Source organism: Coturnix japonica, chromosome 12 (assembly GCF_001577835.2).
Source record: "Coturnix japonica isolate 7356 chromosome 12, Coturnix japonica 2.1, whole genome shotgun sequence".
NCBI lineage: Eukaryota > Metazoa > Chordata > Aves > Galliformes > Phasianidae > Coturnix > Coturnix japonica.
This window is the reverse complement of record NC_029527.1, coordinates 9,160,347-9,187,794: the sequence shown is the minus strand read 5'-3', so window position 1 is coordinate 9,187,794 and position 27,448 is coordinate 9,160,347. Positions and strand designations below refer to the sequence as shown.

The 27,448-nt window shown below is 59.5% G+C and overlaps 5 protein-coding genes across 7 annotated transcripts; 3 read left to right on the top strand and 2 right to left on the bottom strand.

Moving 5' to 3' along the window:
- Window positions 1–657: 657 nt before the first annotated feature.
- P4HTM (prolyl 4-hydroxylase, transmembrane) lies at window positions 658–13,993 on the top strand. The gene is made up of 9 exons (XM_015875040.2): window positions 658–971; window positions 1,042–1,123; window positions 7,644–7,834; window positions 8,329–8,425; window positions 9,904–10,066; window positions 11,613–11,798; window positions 11,965–12,055; window positions 12,441–12,564; window positions 13,653–13,993. The coding sequence occupies exons 1-9, from the start codon at window positions 699–701 to the stop codon at window positions 13,868–13,870; spliced, it is 1,425 nt and encodes a 474-aa protein (XP_015730526.1). The 5' UTR covers window positions 658–698; the 3' UTR covers window positions 13,871–13,993.
- On the bottom strand, window positions 1,133–7,637 carry LOC107319833 (secreted frizzled-related protein 5-like). The gene is made up of 4 exons (XM_015875048.2): window positions 5,539–7,637; window positions 5,143–5,315; window positions 4,454–4,540; window positions 1,133–4,038 (listed from the first exon to the last, which is right to left on the bottom strand). The coding sequence occupies exons 1-4, from the start codon at window positions 5,865–5,867 to the stop codon at window positions 3,704–3,706; spliced, it is 924 nt and encodes a 307-aa protein (XP_015730534.1). The 5' UTR covers window positions 5,868–7,637; the 3' UTR covers window positions 1,133–3,703.
- WDR6 (WD repeat domain 6) lies at window positions 13,967–18,524 on the top strand. The gene is made up of 6 exons (XM_015875031.2): window positions 13,967–14,080; window positions 14,154–16,503; window positions 16,679–16,774; window positions 16,869–16,985; window positions 17,176–17,294; window positions 17,370–18,524. Exons 1-6 carry the CDS (start codon window positions 14,014–14,016, stop codon window positions 17,861–17,863), a joined length of 3,243 nt encoding a protein of 1,080 aa, XP_015730517.2. The 5' UTR covers window positions 13,967–14,013; the 3' UTR covers window positions 17,864–18,524.
- Window positions 18,393–22,672, bottom strand: DALRD3 (DALR anticodon binding domain containing 3). Its single transcript, XM_015875039.2, has 13 exons — window positions 22,393–22,672; window positions 22,041–22,324; window positions 21,688–21,962; window positions 21,428–21,486; window positions 21,210–21,332; window positions 20,781–20,851; window positions 20,409–20,467; window positions 20,145–20,227; window positions 19,637–19,760; window positions 19,499–19,557; window positions 19,283–19,396; window positions 19,015–19,083; window positions 18,393–18,870 (listed from the first exon to the last, which is right to left on the bottom strand). Exons 1-13 carry the CDS (start codon window positions 22,561–22,563, stop codon window positions 18,751–18,753), a joined length of 1,611 nt encoding a protein of 536 aa, XP_015730525.1. The 5' UTR covers window positions 22,564–22,672; the 3' UTR covers window positions 18,393–18,750.
- Window positions 22,673–22,775: 103 nt separating this feature from the next.
- NDUFAF3 (NADH:ubiquinone oxidoreductase complex assembly factor 3) lies at window positions 22,776–26,677 on the top strand. Of its 3 annotated transcripts, none has more exons than XM_015875046.2 (5): window positions 22,776–23,277; window positions 25,411–25,603; window positions 25,669–25,735; window positions 25,877–25,977; window positions 26,054–26,672. In XM_015875046.2, the coding sequence occupies exons 1-5, from the start codon at window positions 22,871–22,873 to the stop codon at window positions 26,171–26,173; spliced, it is 888 nt and encodes a 295-aa protein (XP_015730532.2). In that variant the 5' UTR covers window positions 22,776–22,870; the 3' UTR covers window positions 26,174–26,672. The 3 variants fall into 3 exon arrangements, with proteins under 3 accessions (XP_015730532.2, XP_015730528.2, XP_015730530.1); XM_015875042.2 differs by lacking the exon at window positions 22,776–23,277 and adding an exon at window positions 24,461–24,918 and having other exon boundaries at window positions 26,054–26,677; XM_015875044.2 differs by lacking the exon at window positions 22,776–23,277 and adding an exon at window positions 25,211–25,316 and having other exon boundaries at window positions 26,054–26,677.
- Window positions 26,678–27,448: the final 771 nt, after the last annotated feature.

The window sequence follows — 27,448 nt, the reverse complement described above, 5'->3', positions numbered from 1 at the left end:
TCTTTTTTTTTCTTTTCTTTTTGCATTGTCTCTCCCTGCCCTCCCAGCACCATCCAGCCGTGCATCGGGTGCTCTTCATTTCAGCTTTGCTTGTGTTACGCATCAGCTGCCTCACCTCTGATGGTCCTCAGGCTTCCCAGACTGTAACAAAAACTTTTTTACTGATCACATAAACTGCATGACTGCTGCTCCGTCCCAGCACGGGGCTGGGGGCAGCAGGAGGTTTCTGTACCATAGCCTTGCACTCGAAATTTCAGACTTTTTAAGCAGGTGAAAAACAGAAGTTTATTTTTAAACGAGGCGCTCGCTCTGGGAGTTCCTTTCCTCGCCCCCATCTGGTTTGGATTGTGGGAATTTGTTGGAGGAGGGCGGCCGTGTAACCCCACAGCACTGCAGGAGGGCTGCGAATGTTTTCCTCCTCGCTTCTCTTTGCAGGCACTGGATTGGGGCGGGGGCGGTGGAAACCGCTTGGGAGACGGTGGCCAGACGCGCGCCCTTGGTTTCTTTGCAATAAATTGTGACTTTTTAACTCCGCTCGTGTCCCGGCTCTTATTGGGGTGGGAGATGCAGCACGTGCTCCTTTCCCGCCACGAACGCCTTTCCCGCCACGAGCGCGCCGGCCGCGCCCCCCGACGTGCTGACGCATCACGCCGCGCTGTTGCCGTGGTGACGCGCGGGGCCTGGCGGGCCGGGGCGCGATGGCGGCGGCGGCGGCTCGTGCGGACAGTCCCCCGCTGCACGGCCCGCCCGGTGCCCGCCCGCGGCCCGTGTGCTCGCGGCCCTACTTCCTCGTGCTCATGGTCTTCGCTCACCTCTACGTCCTCAACGTGCTGGGGCTGCTGCTCTTCGTCCACCTCAGCGCCGGCGACGCCGGCAACGCCACCCCCGGCATCCCCGCTTCCACCGCCGCCGCTCCTCCGCCGCCTCCTCCGCCGCCCGCCCGCTCCCTGCCGCGCCTCGAGGGCATCAAGGCAAGGCCGCGGGGCCGGGCGCGGGGCGCGGGCCGGGGCGGGCAGCAGCTGAACGCCGCTCTCCCCGCAGGTGGGACACACGCAGCGGGTGGAGCTGGGGCCCGGCCGGAGCCGCGCCGTGCGCACCCTGAGCCTCAAACCGCTGCTCTTCGGTGAGTGAACGGGGACCTGCCGGCTGCTGGGAGCGGGACGGGGGGACGGCAGTGCGGGGTGACACAGTGCGGGGTGACACAGTGCGGGGTCGGCATCCTTGTGCCCTCCAATGGGTCCGCTCTGATGCTTTGCAGCCTGCCCCGCGTTGCTGCGATGCTCCCCGGGCTGAGAGCAGCCCCTGCCATGGGCCTTGTGCTGTGGAAATCCACAATATCCAGTCAATTTGGTGACAGAATTCGTGTTACTGCAAAGGCAGAGCGGAGCTGTTGGCTGTGCTGGTGATGCTGGGGGCCTTGAGATGCTTTGCCAATACCTGAGCTGTTCTCTGATTCAGAATCGATCATACGGACTGAAAATCTAGGCGCAGGTCAGAGCGTTTCCCTATTAAATTGCTTTAACGCAGTAAGTACCTGCAAGAAATATATGGAGTTGTTCTGTCGTTTCTACGTATGCTGTGTTTATGGCTCGTTTCTAGCTGGTTCTGTATCAAACATTGGTTGGTGACATGCAGGCCTGGCACTCACACTGCTCGATGCAGTGGCCATACCCATGACACAGGCTGGGCAGTGGTTTTCCTGCTCCTGTTGTCACCTTCTGTTCCCCACTGTTGCTGCTCTGCTGGGCTGATGGTGGCCCCCAGGAGGGCAGCCACAGGCATCCTGCAGCCCCTGATATGACTCAGGCTCCTTTATCAGCTTCTGGGGCAAGCTGTGCCTTCTGATGCTGGCTCTGGGGACAGCCCTGGGCAGGCAGCATTTCAGATCCCACCTTCCTTTATCCTCTGATAGGGAAGCCCTAATTTAGAAACCTCGACTCGCAAGACAGCTCTTATCTCCCAGATGGACCTGCCAGGAGCCAACTGTGACTTAAAAAGAATTCCAGAGACCTCTCTATCTACACAAACAGCACTGACCTAAATTAACTGCTTTAAAATCTAATTATTGCGTCTCTGTTGTTTAAATTGGGCAGAGGTGTGTATTTAACGGGGTGCTGTTAGACAAAGCCAGAAGTTACTAGCAAGGCTCTTGAAATCCTGAAGGGGATTTTGCTGGACAAGAAGTGCTGTAGCACAGAAGAGCCTGAGTAGGGAGAAGTGGCTGCGCTGTGATCTTTGCTTTCAGCAGAGCAGGGTGGTGTGGGGCTGTGGGCAGCTGGGTGATGGCTTAATGGGAGCCCTGTGCTTTGGAGCGTGGGGCTGGGCACCGCAGGGAGCACGCAGTTTGTTGTTTAAATGCGGGTAAGTCATCTGCATCGAACCCGAGTGTATTTCATGGAGCTCTGAAAAAGTCCCTGCCCTATTTATTTTTTTTTTTATCCCCCCTCTGGTTATGAGACATCATTCTAAGCTTGTAAGTCAGACCATCTGTGCGCTTCTTAGTTGGGAAACACCAGTAATCAAATAATCCCATTAATGGAAAACAAATATCAGACAAAGCCTTTTTTCAACCTTCAGAGCTTTTACTTGTTGTGTTTTCCAAACGCAGTCTGTTCAGAGGATGCTGCTGTCTCAGGGACCACCTGGCAGCAGGCCCTGCGGGGCGGGCGGCACTTGGTGAGACGAGGCGGCGGGGAGGAATAAAAATAGGAAACCTCACTGTGTTTTTCTTCTGAGCCTCGGGGAAATAGAAGTAATTGCTGCACAAATGTCAGAGCGCGGCTGAGTCGCAGTGCGAGTGCCGTGAGTGCTGATCTCAGCCCATATTCAATCTGAAGAGACAGTCTTGGCTGGGTTGTGGGTGTGCTTTATGAGCACAGGGAGGCAATGTGTCTCCATCAAAGCTGGCGGTTCTCTCCACAACTGAGGCTGCAGGCTTTGAGCACAGGGAAGAACGTATTTATCCCCAGAGCTGTGTGGTGGGGCTGGGGTTTTTTTTCTGTCATTTATTTCATTCTCAAGTTTAATCCAGTGTAGAAAACTTTCCATGGATGGGGCTTTGTTAGACAGTAGAAACCCGACTCATTTTCTCACTTGGGGATTTGCTGTTTTCTGCTTTCTGCTCATGTAGGGCTGTGGCTCTGTTCATCTCTGAGAGTGACTGTGGTCCGTGTGTGTTTGGGTGAGAGTGATCTGCAGGGCATTCGGTGTCGTTGCCACCCCTCTCAGGCTCTGGGGGTATCCTCGGTAGTTCCACAGGTACCAGAATGTTCTGAACCGAACTGAATGCCTTAACTTAAAAAACAGTCATTCCCAGTTATCCCCAGCAGAAATCCTCAGCTGCCCGCTGTGTGCTCCAGAAGGGCTCTTTCCTTTCACCTGTGCCCATGTTATTAACAGCCTCTTCTAATCTGTGCTCGTCTGCAGATTTCAAGTCACTGATGCTGCACAAAGCCATCCATTCTAAGTCCTGGATTTTCAGGACCTGGCCAGAGGAGTATGTTAAGTCTGCATCCCTAAGCTGTGGCTCGGGAAAAGGGTTTTAGTGATCGCAGGGATCTGTAGTGAGGCCCTACCTGCTGACTATGACTGCTTTGATTCACCTAAAGATACTGAATGTACACCTCCGAAACACCAACTGCCAGGGGAAGGAGTTTTCTAGCCGTGGGGAAGGGAGCCTTTTCTTAGCATTAGGATCGAGATCTCAGACCTTCCTGCCGGCCTGTTCAGGGCAGCGGTGATGTTTCCATCTCCTCACAGCCTGGTGCAGGTTCCTGTTCTTCTTCTGCCAGGCATAGGCCTTGTTCACCACCACTTTGTCGCTCTGCACATCTCCGCTGATGACGAAGACCCCTGCATGAGTGCCTCTCATGATGTTGTGGGCGCAGGTAGCATCTATATCCAGCCACTGCTGCAGCCTGCCTGGGATTTCGGTTCTGAGAAGCGGGCCGTGCTTCAGCACCTCCACCCTGGAGGGATCCAGGTCAAAGTCCGAGACGGTTGTGGTCGTGTTCTTCCTGAGGATTCGGATTTTCACGGCTGGAGTGGGGAAAAAGAGCTGTTAGTTCTGTTTACAAGTCATAGCTTTGTGCTGCTCCTGTAACGTGGTGACACGTCCATCCAAGCCCATGCAATTACAGTGATCATGGAAAGGTTCTCAGCTGAGCTGAGCACTGCCAGCACTGATAACTGTTCTTTTCACCCTGCTTTTCTTATGAGTGCAAAAGGTACAGCAGCACCATGGCACAGGAAGAGTTCCCCTAAGGAGCAGTGGCACGGGCAGCAAGTCCTGTTACTTAACAGGTACAGTGAGAACTGATCATCTCTGGAATCTGCTTATAAAAGCCACGACTCCTCCAGGTCAGTTCTTATGGCCAAGCCATTCTTGGTGCGTGTCACAGCTTCGCTGCTGGAGGCCATGCTGGCTGCTGAGCCAGCAGGTGGGTGTACTTACTGAAATCATTGGCACAGAGGTTGTCCAGGATCTCCCTGGTGGTGCTGGCCTCTTCCAGCTCGCAGTCCTTGCAGCTGGCTCTGGGCACTGCTGCAACACAAATCTGGTTAGAACGCCCATTGCTGGAAAAGGCATCATATGGTTTTGACATCTGCGAGTGGTGGCTTGCAGTTTCGAAATGGTGCTTCCTCCTGAGCTATCCAGCCCCAGGATAGGAATGTTAAGCTCCCCATCCCACGGTGAGGCAGCAGGCGCTGCTGGTTGTGCTTTGTGTAGGCTGTGTTCATTGCTGCACGTTGCCACAGCAGTGACATTGCTTAACAAATGTCTATTGCTTCTCACTTCCTGGACAGGTCACCGTGAGCTCCCATGTCTTTTAGATTTCCCCCACTGCCCCAAGCCCCACTACTGTCTGAGGGCACCCAGGTAGTGATGAGCAGAGCTGAGGGAACAAGCTTTAGCCAAGGTCATGCTCCTTCTCTAGTCACAGTGCAGTTCCCAGAGAGAAAAACTAGAATTTCCACTTTGCTTTTTAAGTATAGCTTAAAGCCAGGAGTGTTTTATGATCTTTACGATCCTTGAGGTCCCATTCAACCCAAGCCATCCTGTGAACACAGGCAAGGCATAGGCTCATCCTGTGAGCATTCAGCATTACACATGGGAAAACATATGAGAAAAAAAGCCCTTACTTCTCCTGCTGGAGGAACTTTCATCTGTGGAGATGGCAGCGATGCACAGCTCGTGGTCTGCAGGGAACTTGTTGCAGTTGAGGATTTCAGGCCAGGGATAGCCATAACAAGCCATGACGGGTGCACAGCTCCTCTTGACAGCCTCGCACAGGCTGCGGCAGGGGTAGATGAGCCTGGGGGGGAAGCAGGGAAACAAGCAACAAAAGGCTGCTTTGGAAATTGGACGGGAATTCAGTTCTCCCTCAGAAGTGGGGAGAGTCCCTGCTGGGTAATCCCATGTACCCTCGCTGCGCTGCCTGAAAGTGGCTGTGATCAGATTCCACGTCTTTGCTCTCAGGAGGCGAATGCCGTCACTGCTGGGGAGCAACACGGAAAGAACTCATGCAAATGTCTTACCTGTCCAAGCAGATGGGCGCGAAGAGGGAGCAGAGGAAAATCCTGGCGTCTGGATGGCACTCCCTGGCCAGCAAGGGCAGCCAGCTGGAGGACTGCTGGATCACCTCCGGCATGGTCTCGTGCTCCAGCAGGTTGGGGATCCTCATCTCTGAGTAGCCGATGTCGTAGCACAGGGCCATGCTGCGCGGGATGGCGGTGCAGCTGGAGGACCTGCGCAGGTAGCTGGCCCATCCCCCTGGGCAGCCCCACAGCAGCAGACGCAGCAGCAGACCTGGCAGCCACGGGGCTCCCCGCCTGCGGGACGCCTTCTCCGTGCTCACAGCCCTCATGGTGTTTGGAGTGGGCTCACAGCGCACCCGGACTGAGCTGCTCCAGCCTGCAGAACGCCTTTTATAGCCTGCAAGCCACCTCCGTGGCAATCCATCCTCATTAAGTGCGGCCCTTTCAGAGCCCTCTTGGGGAAGACAATGCTCCAATTTTCATTTGCCAGCGGCCCCGATTGTTTGGATTTTAGCAGGGGTTTGGCTTAGATCAGCAGGTGTGGAAATGAGGGCAGCTGGGGAGGGGTGAATGCCTTGGCCCTGTGTCTTGGGGCTCTCTGTTTGACACCAGCGCTCCAACCCAGCCCCTTTCTCTTGCTCCAGGATTAGTCATTATTTCATAAACCCCAATGTTTTCCTCTTTTGTTGTTTTTTTTTCTTTTTTTTTTCTTCTGAAAGCAATCAAGTGTTGCTCAAAGTCAATTAGGAGGCATTTGTTTAGCTGGAACCATTGTTGAGCGGGCAGGGAGATAGGATGGTCTCGCAGCCCCAAGTTAACTGTTTGGGAGAGCAGTGGGCACAGGAACCAATTTGCAGCTGGGGAGGAAGGCTGTTTGCACTGCGGATTGGCAGCTCTTAGCTGGAAAGCCCCTCACCTTGCAACCTGCCTGGCGGAAAGCGCTTCCTGCTAATGCAATTTCTACCTCGTTACAAAATCCCATTACCACCACTGAAGAGAGGGATTGTCCTTCCTCCAGCACGTAATTAAGATTCCAGAAGCCGTCATTATTTGAGCCCAGTTTGAGGAACTGGAGATCCTGGGACCGCTGCTTGCCAGTGGGTATGGTTGGCTCTGATTCGGTGCGAGGCTGTGACGCTCAGGACAGCGGAAGCTCTGGCCCCAAAAGCCCACTCTGTTACAAGGACATTGTTCTGCTGGTGGCAGAAATTGTGTCCTCAGAGGGATACAGCTGCATTGTATCCCCAGGGCTTCCCAGGAGCATCGTGTTTTCTGGTATGCACTTAAGAGGGCAACTGCTTATTGACAGTCGGAGCTGATAGGGTTGATTTAAGGTCGTGGAAGTAATTAACTTTTATTTTTTCTTTCCCCCTTTGAGGGTTTGCTGCTGCAGCTGGGATTGGATGCGTCCTCAGCACACACCTGCAGGGCTGCAGTTTAGAGAGCAGGACATTGTGTCTGAAAGTACTTATAAAATCATTGGAAAAGACATTTAAAATCATCTAATCCAGCCCTTCACAGCCATGTTCGCTTAAGCCTGTTTTGCTCTGATGGCTGTACAAAAGTACAAGGGAATGAATGGGAATAAGTTGGGATGTTGAGTTTCCCCATAGAGCATTGTGCTAGGTACCCCCAAAAGGACTTTGGTTGTTTGTGAGGTGCTTCCTGCTCTTCTGCATGTGAGGGAGCATGAAACCCTGGCCATCCCCACTCCCCCATTAAGGCTTCCCTTCCTGTAAAACAGCAGTTCCAGACTGTGATCCACATATAACCTTTGAAGTGATAAAATGCGGTGATATGGCTGTGTTTGTTCACTCCTTTGTCCATTGTGGTGATCTGCAAGAAAATAAGGGGCTTGACCCCAGGATCCAAACATTCAGGAGCAGCTGCTGTAAAAATACCCATCTCCTGCAGCTCAGGTGTGAGGTGTGTGCTGTTGTAGAGCTCTTTGAGTAGAAGCGTGCATATATTTGACTGTCCCACCCTTCTGACTTGGAAGGATGTTTATAAATTTCCCTATTTTTCTCTCTTTTCAGTGGCCTGTCGTTAGTATTTGTCCTAATATAACAGTTCCTCAGTCTGTTACTGCTTGTGTTTTCCTGCAGAAATTCCAGACTTCCTGACAGAGGAGGAGTGCAAACTCATCATCCATCTGGCACAGCTGAAGGGGTTGCAGAAGAGCCAGATCCTACCGACGGATGACTATGAGGAAGCCATGGAAATGATAGAAATCAGCCAGATGGATTTCTTCAATCTGCTGGACCACAATCAGGATGGGCAGCTGCAGCTCAAAGAGGTAGGGTGCATTTCTTCTTGTGGGTGTGCCAGCACACTGAGTTTGTGCTGTAGAGCTGGCTGTGCCTTCCTGCAGCCAACAGGGCTTTAGAATCACCCACATTCTAGGAGGGGATAAGGAGCACCTTGTCCACAGCTCTTCAGCAGCCTTGTCCTGTGGGGCAGCGTGCATCGTGGTAGGTAGAAGGATGTCACTTCCCAGGTGCTTCTCTGGAGGTCAGAACTTGCTGAGAGCTGTGCCTCCTCCACTTAAGGACTGGTTAACTGAGCTTCAGCAGTCATTTGCCATCACCTAAACTGGAAATAGAAATGCAGATCAGCCACACAGCGTGGCTGCCAGATGATCTCCACTCAAATCCACGTGCAGAGACGTGTTGACGCCTGGCTGACTGATGCTCTGCAGAAGAGAGCAGGCCTGGCCTCAAGCAGGAAACTGGGAGGGTTGCATTAGTACTAGAAATCTGTGCCTGCTGTTAATCTGGTTCTGAATTTCAGGTGCTGACTCACACCCGCCTTGGGAATGGCAGGTGGATGACCCCCGAAAACATCCGAGAGATGTACGCTGCAGTCAAGGCTGACCCTGATGGGAATGGTAAGAGCAGCTCCTCAGGAATCCCCACGTCCTCAGCATGGGACACTGCACACAGCCATGCAGCAAAAGCCACGTCCCTGCCCAGGCCTGCTGTACTAGAAGTTCTTCCAAGGAAAATAACACTGCTTAGGGACCTTTACAGAAAGTGAAATTGGTGTAGACCTCTCAGAGGCTGTGCTGGGTCTGACTATGTAGCTCTCATTGTTTGAAGCTACAGCTCTTAACGTGCTCCCTCCTGCTTTCAAAGGGATGTCTAGAGGTGTCTGAGGGAGCTGCTTCACTGGCATGGGAGTGCAGCACGGGGTGGTCTTGTTCAGCCTTTGATGCTGATTTCATCTCTGGCACTGCCCTGTTCTCTGTATTACAGGAGGCTGCTTCTGCCCTCCCCCCCCCCTCTGGCCTGGACACGCACTCTAACCTTTGCTGCTCTAATTAGTGTGTCCTCAATTAAGCAACTCTCCATTTCCTAATCAAATTAAGTGAATGCACAGGCTCTGCATGCTCTCTTCCAGTGACCTGGCATTGAGAGTGCCAGAGAGGAGCTGCTTTGGAGATGAAGCAGTACCCATGTGAATGCCTAAATATCCGGATGGCACCCTGAGCACCCACGCTGGTGACACTTTTGGCAGGGGTAGGAGCATATGACTGAGTTGCCAATGGCTTTTCCACCGTTCCGGCTGTTGACAAATGAAAAGTTCTGTTAAAGTGTTTTTGGCAGGACCTTGCTTCCAGAGTGCTGCTTTCCTCCATTGTCACATTGGTGTGTGCCACTGAGGGACCAGGTCACGACCTGGATGTGGCACTGTGTTATCAAAGACCGCGTCAAATAAGGGGAAATGGGGATGGGGAGATGTGAGCGGGGCATGAGAAATAGTGACGTGGGTGATCTGCTGACAACAACCAGCACCTAAGGAGCCTCCCTGGGCTGACCCTGGTGGCTGGGCCTTTCCCCTGTCCACAAACAGCAGTGTGTTTGCTGCCTCCCTGAGCTCCTCTCGCTGTCCCTGGTGTGTGCTGGATGCTGGGCATGTGCTGCTTCCCTGCTTCTGCAAAAAGGGAACACAACAAATGGTAAGGATCTCTCTGAAGCTATCAGAGGCAAAAACCCATCCATTGCTGAGCTCAGCTGAGTGCAAACAAGAAATATCTGTTCTAGTAGAAACTGCCTTTAACCTTTTGCTTTTCTGCCTTCTATTTACACCGGATCGTACTGCGTTGTGTATCTCTCTCGTGTTTTGCAATTGCACAAAAGCAGAAGAACGTACTGCTTGTTGTTTGGGGTTTGGTTTTTTAAATTACCCTGCAAGGTCTTGTAGGAAGGTGGCCTGAGGTGTCCCCCTCTGCTCCATTTAAATATGTAAGTAGCAAGTTGATTGTGTTTTGCCTGTTCTGGTTCTGACCTTGCACTGCAGCTGAAGGTTCTCTATTGCCTCGTGTTTGGAGTGCCCAGGTCAGCCTGCTCCTGCTCTCTTCCACAGGTGTGCTGAGTTTGGAGGAGTTCAAGAGGTTGAATATCCGTGACTTCCACAAGTACATAGGGAGCCAGAAAGTGAAGATGAGTGATGCGGTGCGCAACAGCCAGCACACATGGCTGTACCAGGGCGAGGGTGCACACCAGGTCATGAGAGCCATACGGCAGAGGTGAGGGCTGAGGGGGTGTGGGCACGTGGGCCACCTGTGCTGGGAGATGCAGATGCAGACATGCTCATATTCACGCTTCCTCATTGTGTGGAAGTTTGGAGTATGAAGAGCAATGAGCGCAGTCATGAAATGGGGAGAGGAGGTTTTTGTTAAAACAAAGACTTGTGTTGTCCCCTGGAAAAGGAAAAAGAAAAATCAAACCTTTCAGTGTAGCCATTCACTTTTGGGAACAGCCCTGTAAAACCAAGAAGACTTGGCATTATATGAAATAATTCATTCTAATTAGTAAACAAGCTTACTGGGAGAAACTGCCCATTTCCAACCCTGTCTGGGTGCCAGTAGTTACTGTCAATTGCTTGAGTTACTCATGCATTTCACTGAGATCTGTCGTAGCTGTTCAGAGCTAACTTCATAATAAGCATGACTTTATCTCAAGCACACCGAGGTAGTTTGGTCATCGGAGCGCATGACCACGGGGCCTGCCCCAGCAGATGGGAGAACCTCCTGTCTTTCCCTTCGCCTTGGTTTTGGTACTGGGAAGAGTTAACCCAGCTCGCAGGCCAAATGGTTTAGCTGTGGTGAGTTTCAGATAATTGGCTGGAGACTCCTCGTTCTTGTGGTGCTGGTCCTTGCCCAGGACATGGGTGGGGAAAATCTGTCCCGAGGCTGGAAAATGGCTTTTGGCCACTCCTTTTCTTCAGCACATTCCAGAGGGAGAATGGGGTCGCATATTGCCTTAATTAGAGCAGACTGTGGCTGCCACTTTCTCTGTGCCAGTTCGCTGGCGCACGCAGGCATCGTCACTCTTTGGTTTGCCAGTGTTAGAAGGCCCCTGTGGACCTGGAGGCGTGGTGCTGAAGGAGGCTGTAATCCCCAGTGGGATCTTGTGGGGCCTGGAGTAGCTCTGCCACCCTGTCTTGGTGCCACGTTCCCCTCAGGCTTCACTGCTCAGAATTCCCAGAGCTCTGAGTGTTCTTTGGCAGGTCTCGAGAAGTACCTGCTTGCTTTGGGGATGAGCTCAGATGTAGCAGTGGAAAAAACCCAGAACCCTCTGTGCCCCTCTCCCCTGGGGGGAGGCTGTTGAAAGGCAACAGGGACAGGTGAGTTAGGTGATGAGAATATCCCTAGAGCTAGTCTCTCGTTCACTCTCAGCAGGAGCCCTGTGCTTTGCTAACTGTCCCCGAGGTCTGTAGCTGGTGTGCAGGAGTCCAGAGAAGCACTGAGATGGCACATGAAGGCACCAGGGACACACTCAAAGGAGGGATCTTTCTGAGCAAGCAAGGTCTTCATGAGAGCAGTCCTGCTGGAGATGCGCCCTTCGTTTTTGTTTTTTAATTAACCTTGAGGAGGAGTTTCTGAGCTGATGCTGATGGTCTGACAGATCTGTAAGGAACCTAGTTATCTCTTGGCATGCTTGCTGCAGCCCATCCGTCTCTCCGGTCTTTTGGGGAAGGGGGTTCTCTTTCTCTGGATGTATTTGGTGCCTGGGAGTAGCGGCTGTCCTGGTGAAGGTGTCTTCCCCTCACCTGCTGTGCTGTCTCCCCAGGGTAATGCGCCTGACTCGCTTGCCCCCAGAGATTGTGGAGCACAGTGAGCCCCTGCAGGTCGTGCGCTATGACCAGGGGGGGCACTACCATGCCCACATGGACAGCGGCCCCGTGTTCCCTGAGACTGCCTGCAGCCACACCAAGCTGGTTGCCAATGAAAGCGCTCCCTTTGAGACCTCGTGCCGGTAAGGGCTGCTTTGGTGCAACTCTGTGTTGACAGCAAATGATGTAAATTGCATATCCCGTGCTGTCTTGGAGGAGTGCTGTACATATGGCAGGGGATGGGCAGCCCCATGCAGCTCCTCCTGCTCCAGCTGTGTCCCCTGACAACTGCTCTGTCCTGTCCTGCAGGTATGTGACAGTCCTGTTCTACCTGAACAATGTGACGGGTGGAGGAGAAACTGTCTTTCCTATAGCTGATAACAGGACATATGAAGAGATGGTGAGTGGCTCTGTCCTTCGCAGGGGTTGTGGGTCCCACTGTGTCTGTATTCACTGTAGAAGGGGGGTTTGGAGATGTGAGCTTTCTGAGCTGGCGTGTGGGAAGTCCGAGCTCCACATAGAGTGGTTTCACTCAGAGGCCAAGGGAGGAGGTGCAGGGCTTTGGCAGTTCCCCACTCCAGTGCATGAGGGGCAGCCTTTGGACCTTGCTGTCCTGACACAGGTTCTGCTTGCTTTAATCTGGGCACTTTCCTTCAGACTAAGATAACTGTAGGCATGCTGTCTGGTGATGCATTAAGGGACTCAGCACAGGGCAGGAGGATGCTAGCAGCACAGCACAACCCCTTTGATGACACCTTCTGTGTGTTTGTTGTTGTCTTGTTCAGTCTTTGATCCAGAATGATGTTGACCTGCGAGATACTCGGAAAAACTGTGATAAGGGCAATTTGCGAGTGAAACCTCAGCAAGGCACTGCTGTCTTCTGGTACAACTACCTGTCGGATGGGGAAGGTACGGCTCCAGGCCAAGTCCTGCTAGGACTGCAGAAGGTGACAACCATCTTCCAGAGGTTCTGTGGCTCAGAAGAGGCCTTAGGGGGGGTAGCTGCCTGCTATTGAGTTCTGCAGAGCCTCCTTGTCACCAGCTGCCTGGAAGCTTCCTGGCTCTCAGAGGCCTTTCTTCACAGGCAGTGGGGTCAGTGGCTCCTGGTGTCTTTGGGGGACAGGACTAGCCAGCAAACAAAGCCCTTGGCTGCACTGAGCCATCACCAGCTGCTTTCTGCCCCGCTGTGTGAGCTGAAAGTCCTGCTGGAGCTTGGGCCGCAATTCAAAACGCTTCACTGATGTGGTGTTGCCCGCAGGGCTGGGGAGGGGAGGCAGACAAAAGCACGGCCATAAGCTCTGCGGTGTGGGTGTGGGGAGGCACGGCCCTCCCTGTGCTGTGCCCCACGTGGGGCTGAGGCTGCACTATGGGGCAATTGCAGCTCTGTGATAGATGTCCTCGGGGCTTCACTTCTCAGAGTGCCATGTGGTTTTCCCTGGCAGCCAGGCCGGGGGATTTAACTTCAGCTTTCCCAGCTGCTGGTGAAGGTATGTCATGTAGTGTCCTGGGTCTTCTGGGAGTAGCCCAAGAGTTTCCATCTCAAGCAAAGCCACGGGAGGAGGTCATGAGGCCACTGCTTGGGCTGTCAGATGATAATATCAGTGGCATTGCTGTCGTGTCAGAGGAGACACGTTGTATTTTTATGACCAAATTCTTCCCAAATGGAAAAAAGCTGCTGAAATCTGTCACAGAAAAGCTGAGATCTCTATAAAGGGTTGGAACCGGTGACACATCATGTATGGTATGGCTTCAAAACTCTGGCTTCCACCCTCTCCTCTGGGGAAAAGTTGAGGAAAAGGGCAGCTGTGCTGTGAAATGCTGAGGGCACACAGAGGCAGAGCACCCCCCTGTGCTCAGACAGGGTGGGGTGATGGGGGGGGAGGTGTCAGCAGGGACCCTTGTAAGAAGCCCCCAAGCTAAAGCCGGGTGTCAGTATTGCCCGGTGCTGCCTGGGCTGTGCCCAGTAACCTGCAGCACCCCCCGCTTTGCTCCCGCAGGCTGGGTGGGGGAGCTGGACGACTTCGCCCTGCACGGGGGCTGCCTGGTCACGCAGGGCACCAAGTGGATCGCCAACAACTGGATCAACGTGGACCCCAATCGCTGGCGGCAGCAGCGCTTCCAGCAGGAGATGGAGCGCTACGCGGGGAGCGGGGCCGGATCCCCGGCCGAGTGGAGCGTGGACAAGTCGTACAGCGGGCTGCACGTGGAGCTGTAGGCGGCGCGCTCCCGCGGAGCCTCGCTGGCGCACGTGGCTTTTTCCCGCGCTGCCGGAGGGGGGCGGGGCGACGTGGCGCGCCAATAAACCGTGCGGGGCGGGGCGGAGCCGCACCGACATGGAGTGAGTGAGTCCGTACCGACATGGAGTCCGTAGCGTTGGTGGCGCCGGTAACGGCGCTGGAGTTCGCGGGGGACGTGCTGCTGGCGGGTGAGCGGCGGGGCGGGGAGCGGGCGGGCTGTGCGCTGTGTGCGGCGGCTGACGCTCTGTCCGGCTCCGGCAGGGACGGGACCGGACGTGGCGGCGTTCCTGCTGAGCGGCGCTGCGGCGGGCAGGCGGACGGCGCTGCGTGAGGCCACCGTGCGGGGGCTGCGGGCCGGGCCGGGCGGGCGCGTGGCGGCGTTCGGGGGCGGCTGGTTGGCGGTGCTGGCCGTGCGGGAACGGACGGGCGGGGCGGGAGCGCGGCTGGCAGCGTGCGGGGGGGGCGCGGCGCGGCGGCTGGGGGCGCGGGTGTGGGAGGCGCGATGGGCGGCGGGGGGGCGGCTGGCGCTGGCGCTGGGGGGCGGCACCGTGGCGCTGTACGAGTGGCGCGCCGGCGGGAGCTGGCTGCGGAGCGCGCGGTGCGGCGGGGCCGGGGCGCTGCGGTGCGCCGTGATGGCGGGGACGGGCTGGGCGCGGCTGGCGATGGCGGCGGGGACGGCGACGGGCACCGTGGCGGTGTGGAGGGCGGCCGAGGCGGAGGCGCCGCGGAGGACTCTGCAGGGGCACCGGGGCGCGGTGATGGCGCTGAGCTACGCGGAGCCGCGGGGGCTGCTGGCTTCGGCCTCCGAGGACCGCAGCGTGCGGCTGTGGGCGGTGGGTGAGCTGGGCGGCGGCGGGGAGCCCGTGTGCCTGCTGCTGTGCTACGGGCACGGCTCGCGCGTGGCCGCCGTGGGGCTGCGCGGGGCCCGTCCGGTCAGCGCCGGGGAGGACGGAACCTGCCTGGAGTGGGACGGCGGCGGCGGCGTAAGGAGCGTCCGGCGCGGGCACCGCGGGGCTCTGCGCTCCCTGGCCCTGCGGCCCGCGGGCGGCTGCCTCGCTACCGGCGGCTCCGACGGGGGAGCGCGGCTCTGGCGGCCGCGGAGGGACGCTCCGGTGGAAGCGGAGCCCTTGGGGGCCCCGGAGCGGCCGCGGGCGGTTCTGCTGCTGGAGCCGCGGCGGGTGCTGGCGCTGGGCGAGGCGGGCGGGCTGGCGGCCTACGAGGCTGCGGCGGGGCGCTGGGTGCCGCTGCTCGGCCCCGCCGCCTCCTGCGGGTCCCGCGGGCTGCTGGCGGCCGCCCCGACGAGCGGCGGGGCTGAACCGCTGTGCGCGCTGGGCGGCGGCGATGGACGGCTGCTCGTGTTCGCCCCGGACGGCCCCGAGCGCGTCGCCAGGCTGAGGCCGTTCGAGGGACCCGTGCTGGGGCTCAGCTGGGCCACACGGACAGAGCCGTCCCTCGGCCCCGCCGCCCTCCTGGTCTCCGGCCCCGGCGGGACCGTGCTCTGGATGGACGTTACGTGCGGCCCCGGGCAGGTGCCTGCGGTGAAGCTCATGGGGCGCTACCGGCTGCCGCCCTGCAAGCAGCGCTGGCACACGTGTGCCACCTTCCTGCCCCAGGGGGGGCTGCTGCTGTGTGGGGACCGCCGTGGCTCCCTCCTCCTCTTCCCCTGCAGCAGCAGCAGCTCTGATGGCACCGGCAGAGGTACCCCAGGCAGTGAGGGCACTGCGAGCCAGTCGGAACCCTCCTGCTTGTTACACAGTGAGGCTGTGCCCCTCCAGGAGCCTCTATCCGTGCTCTTTGGCCTGCATGGCAAGACAGGGGTCACCTCGGTGACCTGCCACGGGGACTACATCTATAGCACAGGCCGGGATGGCTGCTACCGGCAGCTCCGCCTGCAGGACCAGCAGCTGGAGGTGCTGCAGAAGCACCGGCCCTGCAAAGGGCTGCAGTGGATCGAGGAGCTGCGTTTCACGCCTGATGGGGACCTGCTGGTGCTGGGCTTCCATGCCGACAACTTCGTGGTGTGGAGCACAAGGAGTGGGGTGAACCTGCACTGTGTGCCCTGTGGCGGAGGGCACCGCTCCTGGAGCTACTACAGCAGCCCTGAGGCCGATGCCTTCGCCTTCATTAAGCGTGGGGATGTGATGCTGTACCACAGCGAGGCCGAGCCCTGTGAGCAGCGGGTGCTGCTGGCGTCCGTGCATGGCCGCGAGATCACCTGCGTGCGGCACCTGGGGGCAGTGAGGGCACCTGGATGCCACCCCGTTAATGTCTTCATCACCGGCAGCGAGGACACCACGGTGTGTGTGCTGACACTCAGTGAGCTGACACGTGCGGCAGTGCCCCTCGCCAGGCTCAGCGACCACATCTCCAGCGTCAGGGCACTGGCCTTGGCTGACACTGCACTGCATAACGGCACCCAGCTCTGCTCCTTTGTGTTCTCAGCTGGCGGCCGGGCACAGATTGAGTGCTACCGGCTGCAGTGCGCCCTGGATCTGGGGGCTGAGGGCATGGTGAGCTGCCAGGTCGCCCACGTGGCCTCCCACCGGCTGGATGAGCACTGGGACCACATGAAGAACAGGCACAAGCTTGTCAAGATGGACCCGGAGACGAGGTGATGCTCGATGGCTGCCTGAGCCTTTGAGGGGCTTTTGGCTCAGTCCTTCCTCTGAGAACCCCCAAAGTGCTCAGAGCTGTGTCGTGTGCTGAGCTCATGCTGCTGCCCCCCATCCTCCTACAGGACAGCAGGTGCTGGGGGGGCATGCAGCAAGTGTTCTGTGTTTGCCCAGGTACATGTCCCTCTCAGTTGTGTGTGGGACCAACAGCAAGCAGCCACCCATGCCCTGCACATTCCTGGTTGCTGCATGCAGCGATGGATCGGTCCGGTAAGCAGTCAGCACAGGGCACAGCTGCCCAGAGATGTCAGCTCTGAGCTGGCACCTCTTTCTCTCAGGATCAGCCACATCTCTCTCTGCCCAGGCTGTTTGTGCTGCTGGAGGCTGCCCAGAAGCTGCTGCTTGTGGCAGAGTCATTCCACCACCAGCGCTGCGTGCTGAAAGTGGAGGCATTCCTGTACACACGGGCAGAGGAGGAGAGGTGAGCTCTGGGCAGGGCACTGGGAGGGAAGCATTCATCCTTGTGATGCCTATACAGCAAGACAGGGTGATGGCAGTGGAGCTGGTGAGGGGAATGGGGAAGTTGGTCAGTGATGGCAGCAGGGAGGCATCCTTCTGCTTGCCCTGGGTATCAGCATGGGGCTGGGGGCTGCCCAACACCTTCCTTCCAGGAAGCACCTCCTGTGTAGTGCGGCCACCGACGGCAGCGTTGCCTTCTGGGACATCACCAGAACCATCGCAGACGCAACAGATGCCCTGCAGCACTCAGAGGGAGAGATGCAGCTGCTGGGTGGGTACAGCTGTGGGCAGGAGGCTGTGCCAGCAGCTCTCTGCATTGCCATCCTGACTGAGCCTCTCCTTCCAGCTCTGGGCACCCCACTGCTCACTGTCATGGCTCACAGCTGTGGGGTGAACAGCCTGCACATCCAGGAGCTGCCTGAGGGACGGTTCCTGGTGGCCAGTGGCAGTGATGATGGCTCCATCCACGTCTGCCTGCTGGAGGTGACACGGGGCGGTGATGAGCCAGGCACCTGCTTGCACATCCTGGAGCGCGTGGCGAGGCCGTGCAGCCACGCTGCTCATGTGACAGGGATCAGAGTGCTGCAGCCAGACCTGGTGCTCTCTGCCTCCGTGGACCAGCGGCTCACACTGTGGCGGCTGAGCTGGGACGGCCTGGAGGAGCTGAGCACCACCTTCTTCCACGTGCCTGACCTGGCAGAGCTGGACTGCTGGGAGGTGGTGGGGGCAGGTGGGGAGCAGTGCTGGTACTGCGTGCTCTGTGGGCAGGGCCTGGAGCTCCTGCGCTGTACTGCCCTGGACACCCACTGCAAGCTCCAGTCACAGGGTGCTGTTCAGTAAAGGGGTACAGCACAGTCCCCTGCTCCCCGCCTGCCTGGGGACAGTGAGAGAAAAGGAATGTCCCAGCATAGTGCTCCACACTGTGTGTGTGCAGTGATGCAGCTGTGCTGTCCTCCTCAAGGAGGATGGACGTCCTCCACAGTGATGGGAGGATTGAGGGCAGCAGGAGGCTAAGAAAGATACAGAGCTACTGGGGAACAAAGAGGGCTGCAGCATGCAGTCTGTTATACCCCTTCAGGCCAGCCCAGCCCTATCAGAGCAGTCCTTCAGTGCCTTCCTCAGGCTGGCAGGGTTGTTCCTGTGTAGCAGCAGGCCTGCAGGCAGCCAAGGCACATAAAAGACAAGAAGCTGTACACAGCCCTGGTCCAGAAAGGCTGTACTGTGCTACTGGAGCTTTGGGCTGCTTGCAAGCACTGCTCAATGTTGCTCCTGTAGCGAGGTGCTCCCACTCCTGTGCACAGCACAGACCCTTCTTCTACCCATCTGTCCCTCCCACTCCTCAGTTATCACTGCAGGATCAGACACGGCATTTGTCCAGCAATAACTGTATTCAGCCCTAATGTCAGGACTTGGCACAAAGCAGGGCTGCAGCCCTTGAGGCTCAAGAGCTCTCTGCCAGCACAGAGCTCCTCTTTAATAAATGGCTTTAAGGGAACAGTTTGATACCTGGCTCTATGGGGGTGCCCTGGTCCCTTGTGCTTCCTTCCTTTGAACTCAACTATGCCCTTAAAACATGGGCACTGAGCAGTAGGAGCCCCATCATGAGACTCAGATGGACCTCAACTCCTAGTCCCTGACCAGCAGGCAGCCTGGTGCCTGGCCTGGGAGGAAGTGCCCTGTTCTGCCCCTTGTAACACTGCAGTTTGTCAACAGTCTTCACTGGTGGCTCAGATCTGGCTAAGAGGAGGGAGGTGCAGAGTCGCCAAGGCACTATGGAACATGTCCCTCACTGCTCCCAGCAGCTGGAGGCGAGCAAACATCTGGTCAAAGAGGTGAGGGAATGGCTCCTGCAGGGAGAAAGGCAGTGAGGTGGCGGTTCTGTTGCTGTTCTATTGCTGTTTCCATCCTCCATATCCTGCTCCTGCAGGGCTGGCATCTTACTGGCACCTGGGAGCAGCCCCCACTTAAATGGTCTGGGACAATCAGCTCACCCCAAGAATGTGGACCCGGTTGTAGTAGGAGCTGAAATCCATGCTGAGCTGGATCAGGAACTTGCACACCTGCAACACAGGTGCAACACTTGGGCTGATGCTGCATGGTCTGGCCAGTCTGGGGCCATCCTACACAGCAGGAATAGCACCGAGGGCATTACCATCTCTTCCCAGGAACGCCCCCCCAGCACCCTGCAGAACAGCAGCCCTGCTCTGGGTCAGCAGTGTTGGCTCAGCACCTACAGGTGCTTTGGCATATAGCACTTACTGCCTCTGTGTTGGCTGTGATCCGGAACCCCCTGCTGGGTGAGGGCAGCTGCGCTGCTTGCTGCAAGACTTCTGGGAAGGGCAAGAGGTAGCTAAAGAGGAGGAGCCATTCACCCTGTGAAAGGATTATGCCTGTCAGAGAGGGCCAGAAGCATCCATCCCCCAGAGCTAAGGGCATGCTGCTGTCTACAGTCCCTTTCTGTCCCTCAGCACTCACCTCTTCTCGGAGGCAGGAGAAGTTCAGTTCTGATGCTGGTGGCAGAGGTGGGTACGTGCCTGCAAAAGTGGTGAGAGAATGCAGGTGGGAGGAGAGCCCAGAACAGTGGTTAGAGATGGAGGCAGGGCCAGCGCTCACCTTGCTCTACAGCCCTCTGGTAGGTGTCAAAGAGTGTGGCCAGCCGGGCACAGTTGTACATCACAAAGGCACCACTCTTGGTTCCCTTTGTAGAAATGCTGCTGTCCTCCAGGTCCAGGGTGATCTGAGGGCAGAAACAATGTGCAGTCCAGGCTGCTTGGCCCAGGGCCATTCCTGGTTCATCCCTGCATCTCCTACTTGGGGACCAGTACCTTCCTATCAGGTGAAGTGTGGCCACCAGCATGCTGAGCACCATGCCCTGCTAGGGCTGACAGGCACAGGCTACCAGGACATCAGCCCAGACACTGTACGTGATTTAAGCTGAGGAAAACCACTCCCAGACTGGGCTTGGGGTGGCCAAAGTCCATGCATTACATCCTCACACACAGTGCTGCTTGTCCATCTGCTCCCACCAATCTACCAACCCATGCCATGATCCACAGCTCCCTGAGCAGTACTCACACTGCTCACCTGCCTCCCACTGCACTGCAGCTCTGGGCTGTCCTACCTGGCTCCGGTGGGCAGTGCTCAGCATCTCAAACCTGATGGCAGCCACCGTCAGGATATCAATAACCTCAGTCCAGGCCTCATCTGCAGAGAGAACACAGGTGGGGGTGGAGCAGACTGTGTGGTACCTGTGTGCCTGCCATCTCCAAAGCCCCTGAAAGGAAAAGCCCACTGCAGTGAGGGGGCTCTGCTGAAGCTGGTGTATGGGCACCTCCCCAGCCCTCACCTCCCCCATCCACAGCCTGCAGAGCAAACCCTCCCTCACCTTGTGCAAGCTCCCCATATTTCATGACAGAGGCATCATACATCTGGCGTTTTCTGAGCCTGGGAGGAACACAGACACTTAGTCATTGCTTCCTTCCCTGCAGAGCAGGCTGCATGGGGCATCATTCCTTCTGCAACAGAAAGAAGGCCAACCAAGGGCACACAAATCCTTCCTGGAGCAGGCCAAGGACAGCAGCACTGCTGCTGACAGTAGTGAAGGAACATTGTTGGAGTCCTCTAGAAACAGCCCAGCAGTGCAGAGAAGCAGAAGAGAGGAACAGCGCTACCACTGCTGCCTGCTGGGCCAAACTGAGCACAGGCAAGACGTGACAGACATGCAGCATGGCAGGCTCCTTGCTCAATACCAACTTACTGAAAGTACTGGTCTGCACTGATGGGGGATGAGGGGTTTGTCACCTTCACTGGTCCACAGACAAGGTGCTTCTGAAAGAGACAGGAAGTGTTAGGAGAAAGACAAACTCCATTATAATGAAGTGCAGGAAACTGCCTACAGAGCTGCCAGGAAACTTCACATCCTGGGAATGGGTACCACAGGTAAAAGAGGAGCCCAGAGTCAGAGGCTGCTAAAACAGCACTGCATTAAGTTCAATACAGTCCTGTTCTAGCTGTGAACCTGCAGTTTTCTCCTATTTCTCCTTCTATAATGATAAAATCCCAAGGAAATTGGATGCCAAGGGAAAGGGAAGACTCATACAGGCACAAGGCTGGGCCTCAGCCTTCACTGCAGGTGCCAAAGATGGGCTATCTCATGGTCATGGTGCAGAATGTAGGTGTTACTCACCTGCAAATCCACGTGGGTTCCTGGATCCAGAATCCTCCACAGCAGATCCATCTGCTGCTGCTGGAATTCCTCCTCACAGCTCACCACATGCACCACAGTGCAGCTGCTCCCCTGACACCCTGCCTGCAGCACGGGACAGCAACAAGATCAAACACTGTGACATGACAGAAGGGAACATCAGGAGATAAAGCAGCAGGCAGCACCAGGGGGTCACTCACCGTGCCCTGCAGCACAGCTTGCTGCAGTTCAGCCAGGGACCGCAGCTTCTCCTCTGTAACTGAAAGAAGGGAGGGCACTTAGTGGGACAAGGGGCTTATTCCATAGCATCTGGATCTGTCCCAGGCTGCCCCCATTTATGGCTCAAACCAGAGGAAAAGGAGGAAGCAATTTGCTTCTAATTGTCCCTTACTCTCAGTCATGCCCACCTGCAGCCTTTCTCCCCTGCTGTCACCTCAGTGACACCCCACATGCTGCTCACCAAGGAGGACTCCCAGGTTGGGGTCGTAGCCTTGCAGGCCCTGCTGCTCCACGAAGCTCTTCAGATGGACTTTACAAATGACGTTCTCGGGCAGCGAGGCCTCACCTGATCCCTTCTCACAGCGCGTGGCATAGGGGCACTGTTTGAGTGCTTGCTTCAGGGCTGACACGGTGTCAGACCCGGCTGTGCTGCTGTACGGCCATTCCACGCGGAGCTGCCGTAAAACCTCCCGACCCTGTTTGTCAGCGATGGCGGGGACCAGCAACACGCTGACCCTGCGGGAGGTGGGATGTGGGCACGGGGCCGGGCAGCGCGGGCCGGGCACGACGTGTGTGTGTGGGGGGGTCGCTCACCCCTGTTTGCGCAGCAGCTGGGCCAGGTGGTCGGCGAGCAGCACGGGGCGCAGCCCGCGGGGAGACACGGGGCCGGGGCAGCGCAGGGCCGCGCAGTGCAGCACCACGGCTGGGCGGGGACCGGGCGGGGCGGCGGGGGCGGCTGTCGGGCCCAGCAGGCGGCGGAACGTCTCACCGCGCCGCAGCTGCACCTCCAGCCCCGCCGCCGTGTGACGGCACTCGGACACCGGCAGCACCCCCGGGCCGCACAGCGCCGACACGGCAGCAACAACACCGGGAGGAACCTGCGGGGAGCGGCCGGTCAGCACGGGAACGGGCACGGCCCCAGCGCGGCCTACCCCGCCATACCGACCTGCTCCCCGCCGAACGCGGCCCCGAGTGCAGCTCGTGGCGCCAGGAAGTCGCGGTGCCGCAGGTTGCGGGCGCTGCTCTCCTTCACCCACAGCGGCCCGGCCCGGCCCAGCGCCGCGTGCAGAGCTCCGAGCGTCACCGACAGCCCCGGCCGCTGCCACCCGGCATCCATGGCGGCACGGCCACCGCTTCCGGCGTCACTGCGGAAGTGACGTCACCGACGCGCCTCCACGTGGGTACGGCGGGAGAAGAGCGGCCGCCATGTTGAGCGCGGCGCGCGGCGCCCCCGCACCGCCATCTTAGGAGCGGGCGGCCATCTTGGGGCGCCGCCATGATGGGTGTGGCGGGCGGGGAGCAGCCCGTGTGTGGAGGTGACGGGAGGGGAGGGAGCAGGCCGCGTGTCCCGGTACGGCCCCGTGTCCCGGGTCGGTGCCGTCGTACCCCGGCCCGAACCGAAGCGAGGACCCGGTGCTGCGGGGATGGGGCCCAATGCACGTGTCTGCACGGGGTCAGCGTTGCCCCGTTACAGCTCCGTGCAGCCCGTGTCGCTCCGCGCTGCGGTTCCGCTCTCGGTTTCGCTTCCTCCCGGCGGGGCCACGTGCTGTGTCCGTGCTCGCCCCGCTCCGCTGTGCAGCACACGGCACGGTACGGCACGGAGCGGCACGGGGCAGCACACGGCACGGAGCGGCACGGAGCAGCACGGTGCGGCTCCTCCTCCCTGTTTGCGGGGCGGCCGCTCCGCCCGCAGCCACAAACCGGTTCCCCCGGGGCTCGCGTTCCCTCCCGCGGCACCATCGGGCACGTGGCGGCTGCTCCGCGGGGCCCAGACCCTCCTTGGGGCGGCCCCGAGGTGTGAGGAGCTCCCTGCACCACCCACAGCCAAGAGGTGATCTGAGACCGGCTGCTCGCACAGACCAACTGCTGACTGTCCGCAGGGCAGGAGCCGCCCGGGATCCCGGGGTGCTGCGGCCCACGGAGCTGCCGCCTGGGGCCGTCAAAGCGGGGTCGGCCCGGTCCCTCACTGCGGCCCAGCACGTGTCGGTCCCGGCCCCGCCCGGCTCGTTGCAATGGGGGCAGGGCGCTCCCGGCACAGCCCGTCGGGGGGGGGGGGCTCAGAGGTGCCGAAAGAGCTTCGGGCAGACACGACATCCCCGATGGCTGCTCGGCTGCGCGCTCAGCGGGAGTGATCGTGTCATTCCAAAGCCGTCTCTCTCTCTCTCTCTCTCTCTCTCTCTCTCTCTCTCTCCGAGGGCCGGATCCTGCCCACCCGCTGCCCACCCTTGCTGGGCTTCACGGGCGGGCGGTGGCGCGGAGCCGGTGCAGAACTTTGTTGCTCAACGTGAGCGGCCCCGCACCCCGACGGCTCGTCCGTAGGAACCGCTGCCGTGAGGAGCGGGACATCACGGGGAACCCCCGGCTGTGGCGCGTGGGGCTGAGCCGCGCTGCTGCCCACGGTGCCGGAGCGGCGGCTCCGTTCCGGTGAATGGCGGCTGAGGCGGAGGAGCGGGTAACGAAATCCCAGGGCAGCTGGGCGCAGCGGGGACAGCTGCTTTTGGGATTCCGTTGCCCGTACCGGCGCTGCACACGGACGGACGCGGGGGCCGCTGCCGCCCACCCACGGGACGAGGAGGAGCGGGCGACTTACCGGGTGCCGCGGGGCGAGCCGCGAGGAAATGGCTCCCAGCGGAGCCCGGTGGGGCTGCGGCGTGCGGTGCCACCGGAGCGGCCCCGGAAACCCGAGCCGGCCCCGAGGGAGGGAGGACACCTGCGCCGGGGGTGCCGGGGATGGGCACGGCGCAGCAGCCGCCCAAAGCCCGTCCCGTGTCAGCGCTCAGCACGCGGGGAATCGAAACCGTGCGCCGCCGGGCGGGGGAATCCCAGCCGGGGAGCGAGAGGCCCCGCGGTGAAGCGGCCCCATGTCCGGTGTCCGGTGTCCGACGGCGGCGCTGCCCGCGGCACCTGCCCGGGGGTGGCACAGCGTGGGTGCCCCTCCGAGTCACCCGACGGCCCCGCTCCCCGCCGAGCCCTTAGAGAGGAGGGAACCGTGGAGCCCTCGTCGGTGCGGGCTCAGCGCCGCGGGGTCGATGCGGGGCTCCCCCAGCCCACGCGTGGGTTACGGCTCTGCTCGCACGGCTGCAGCCCGGGGGCATTGCCCCGTTCCTGCCCCGTTCCTGCCCCGTTCCTGCCCCGTTCCTGCCCCGTTCCCGCGGCCCCGTGGTGCAGCGCCGCGGTTTTTCGGCCGCCCACGAGGGACCCCGCGGGGCCGCCCCGACGCCGCTCACCTCCGCACGGCGGCACCCGCAGCTCCGGCGCGGCCGCTCCGTGTTGTGCCCGGCGGCAGCGCGGGGCCGGGGGACCCCCCGTGCGGAGAGGGGCTCCGCGTTCACCCCTTGGCGGCGGTGCCGCCCGCTTCCCCCTTCCCGACGCTGCCGGTTTCGGTTTTGCTCCGCAGCCGGGGCCAAAACCCGCCCCGGGCGGACCCAGAACCGGCGGAGCCGCCGCCGCTCCGGGAACCCCCCGCGGCCCGGTAAGGGGCCAAAGCCCCCGCGAGACCCCGACCCCACGGTGCGGGGCCGCGCCGCCCGCAGAGCCGCCCCCGTGTGCGCCCTCTGAGTCCGTCCGTCACGGTTCGGGGCGCACCGAGAGCACCCGGCAGGTGCCGGCGGTACCGGGCAGAGCGGGGCACGGTCCCGCCGCCCTCGCGCCGCCTCCGCGGGCGCCCCACGGCCCCGAACCCGCGCGGAGCCGGGGCGCGGCGGTAGGACCGGCGGTAGGACCGGCGGTAGGACCGGCGGTAGGACCGGCCGCAGCCGCCAGGGGGCGCCACGAGGGGCCGCGCGCCGCTTCCGGGAGCGGCTCAGTCATGGCGGCGGCGGCGGCGGCGCTGCGACGGCTGGGCCGAGCGGGTCCGCGGGCCGTGACAGGGTTTGTGCGGGGCGGGATGCGGGATGCGGGCGGCATTGCGGGGTGCGGGGTCCCGGTTCGGGCCCGCCGGGCTGAGCTGCTGCCGGTCCCGCAGGGCGCCGCGCCGCGGGCACCGCCTGACGCCGTCGGACGATGAGATGTACCAGAGGACGAGGGTGACGGTGCTGCAGCCCGAGAGCCCCAACAGCGCCTTCATCGAGGGCTACAGCTGCCGCGGGTTCAGCATCAGCGGGAGCGTCGTGGTCGGGCCGTGCGCCGTGCTGCCACGAGCCATCCTGCAATGGAACGTGAGTGCGGGACCGGACGGGACGGGACGGGGCCGGGCCGCCCCGCTGAGCAGCGCTGCCCGCAGGTCGGATCGCACCGCGACATCTCGCCGCAGAGCCTGGCGCTGTTCCGGCTGCTGGAGCCGCGGATCGGTACGGCCCGGGACACGGGGTGGGATGGGATGGGATGGGATGGGATGGATGGATGGGGTGGGGATGGGATGGGGTGGGGATGGGAGCCCTCCGCTCGGGGCTCCCTCCGGGCTCCGGGGCCACCTCCGTGCCCCGTTGCAGAGATCCTGGTGCTGGGCACGGGGGACAGAGTGGAGCAGCTCCATCCCGCGGTGCTGAGGCAGATGCGGCTGTGCGGGATCGCCGTGGAGGTGCAGGACACGGTGAGTTGGGGCCCCTCCCCGTCACTGCCGTCCCCGTCCCCGCAATGACCCGTTGCACGGTCCCTCTCCTTCGCAGCCGAACGCGTGTGCCACCTTCAACTTCCTGACAAGCGAGAAGCGCCTGACGGCCGCCGGGCTCATCCCCCCGCGGGGCATCTACACGGGGCTCCCGGCGCTGCCCGCTGCCACGGACTGAGCCGCTCTGCCCTCGTTCACCCGCAGCGCCGGGGCTGCCCCACGCCGAGCGCCGCTGCTGAAGGTGAAGAAACGCTGCAGGATGGACGGTGGGAGCCCGGCTGCTGGCTGAGCGCCGCCTCTCGGCTGTGGGCTGTGAGCTGCCGCACGGCCGGGCTTGGGGGCTGCGCGAGGAGAATACACATAAATCAGAAGTACGAAGCAGTCACGGAGTGGTTAACGCTCAGCAATGATGGGCTGTTTGTTAGGCTCGAGGTGCTCAGCACCCTGCAGAGCTGGGCAGGGGCTGCAGCAGTTCGGGCTGGGTGTGAGGTGTCAGGGCTGCTTCTCACCTGCCCCAGGTTTTGTGGGCTTTGTGGCTCCCTGCTGAGCCCCGAGCTGCTGCACGATGCTGTGATGCTCGCCCTCCTCCCTGCAGGTCAATGAATGCTTGGCACTGATACGGCTGCCATGTAATTCCAGGCTCTGGTTTTAGCATATGTAAATCAAATTGGACATCACCGTGCTACAGAGCTGTGTATTTTTCAGGCAACGTTAGCAGCAGAAGCACTGTTGGTGAATGCACACTTATAATGCAGGGGCAGTGTTGGGGCAGGGTGCTGATGCAGGGCTGTGCTGCAAGCCATCCTGGCCAGGCAGGGGTTGTTTCAGGAGGCAGTCATGCAGAAAAGCAAACCTCTGCAGCATTCATCAGCTCACAAGCTGTTGTTTGGTTGTGAGCTCATGTTTGAGTTCATTGCGTCCCTTCCAGGAAACAAGCAGCTTGTTCCGCCCCTGCAAACACTGCAGTGCTGTGTGCTCCCATGGCAGCCCCCAGGGCTGGTGCTTGGGGTGCAGGCAGGGCCTGCAGGGGGGAGGTGACGGGATGTTTAGGGGAGGCCACAGAGAGAAATACTTTGTTGTAGAGCACCAAGCATGCAAAAACACGGGGAGGACAATGTGCTCACTCAGGTCCATACCTGTCTGCGTACACATGTACAAGCACCTACATGTTTGTCCCTGCACCAGCAAACTGCTGCCTCTGGCAGCTCCTCACAGCGGCTGACGGTGATACACGTTTGTTTTCCTGCCCAGGGGCCACTTGTTTTCTGCCGGTGCCAGGTTGGTTTGCTAACAAACTGCCTTACCGTAGAACACTCACTTGCAAGGGCTGTTCCTTCTCCCCAACATGCAGCCCCTTTTGTGGCCATCCGCTCCCCTGGTGGCCGTGAAGCACAGTGTAAGATCCAGCACTTCTCAGTGAAACTGGAGCAGTGGGAGCCCCACTTATAACTGA

Bases quoted from the DNA above. Each gene is read 5' to 3' on its own strand.
- P4HTM (XM_015875040.2), top strand. From the start codon at position 699: ATGGCGGCGGCGGCGGCTCGTGCGGACAGTCCCCCGCTGCACGGCCCG. The intron at 972-1,041 runs GCAAGGCCGCGG...CTCTCCCCGCAG, and splicing joins CGCGCCTCGAGGGCATCAAG to GTGGGACACACGCAGCGGGT. The intron at 1,124-7,643 runs GTGAGTGAACGG...GTTTTCCTGCAG, and splicing joins CCTCAAACCGCTGCTCTTCG to AAATTCCAGACTTCCTGACA.
- LOC107319833 (XM_015875048.2), bottom strand. From the start codon at position 5,867: ATGAGGGCTGTGAGCACGGAGAAGGCGTCCCGCAGGCGGGGAGCCCCG. The intron at 5,316-5,538 runs GTAAGACATTTG...CTTCCCCCCCAG, and splicing joins GCGCCCATCTGCTTGGACAG to GCTCATCTACCCCTGCCGCA. The intron at 4,541-5,142 runs GTAAGGGCTTTT...GTGTTGCAGCAG, and splicing joins AAGTTCCTCCAGCAGGAGAA to TGCCCAGAGCCAGCTGCAAG.
- NDUFAF3 (XM_015875042.2), top strand. From the start codon at position 24,476: ATGCGGGGCTCCCCCAGCCCACGCGTGGGTTACGGCTCTGCTCGCACG. The intron at 25,604-25,668 runs GTGAGTGCGGGA...CGCTGCCCGCAG, and splicing joins GAGCCATCCTGCAATGGAAC to GTCGGATCGCACCGCGACAT. The intron at 25,736-25,876 runs GTACGGCCCGGG...GCCCCGTTGCAG, and splicing joins GCTGCTGGAGCCGCGGATCG to AGATCCTGGTGCTGGGCACG.
- DALRD3 (XM_015875039.2), bottom strand. From the start codon at position 22,563: ATGGATGCCGGGTGGCAGCGGCCGGGGCTGTCGGTGACGCTCGGAGCT. The intron at 21,963-22,040 runs GTGAGCGACCCC...CACCTCCCGCAG, and splicing joins CAGCTGCTGCGCAAACAGGG to GGTCAGCGTGTTGCTGGTCC. The intron at 20,468-20,780 runs GTAAGTTGGTAT...TGTTCCTCCCAG, and splicing joins AGTGCAGACCAGTACTTTCA to GCTCAGAAAACGCCAGATGT.
- WDR6 (XM_015875031.2), top strand. From the start codon at position 14,014: ATGGAGTCCGTAGCGTTGGTGGCGCCGGTAACGGCGCTGGAGTTCGCG. The intron at 14,081-14,153 runs GTGAGCGGCGGG...CGGCTCCGGCAG, and splicing joins GGGGGACGTGCTGCTGGCGG to GGACGGGACCGGACGTGGCG. The intron at 16,504-16,678 runs GTGATGCTCGAT...GTGTTTGCCCAG, and splicing joins AAGATGGACCCGGAGACGAG to GTACATGTCCCTCTCAGTTG.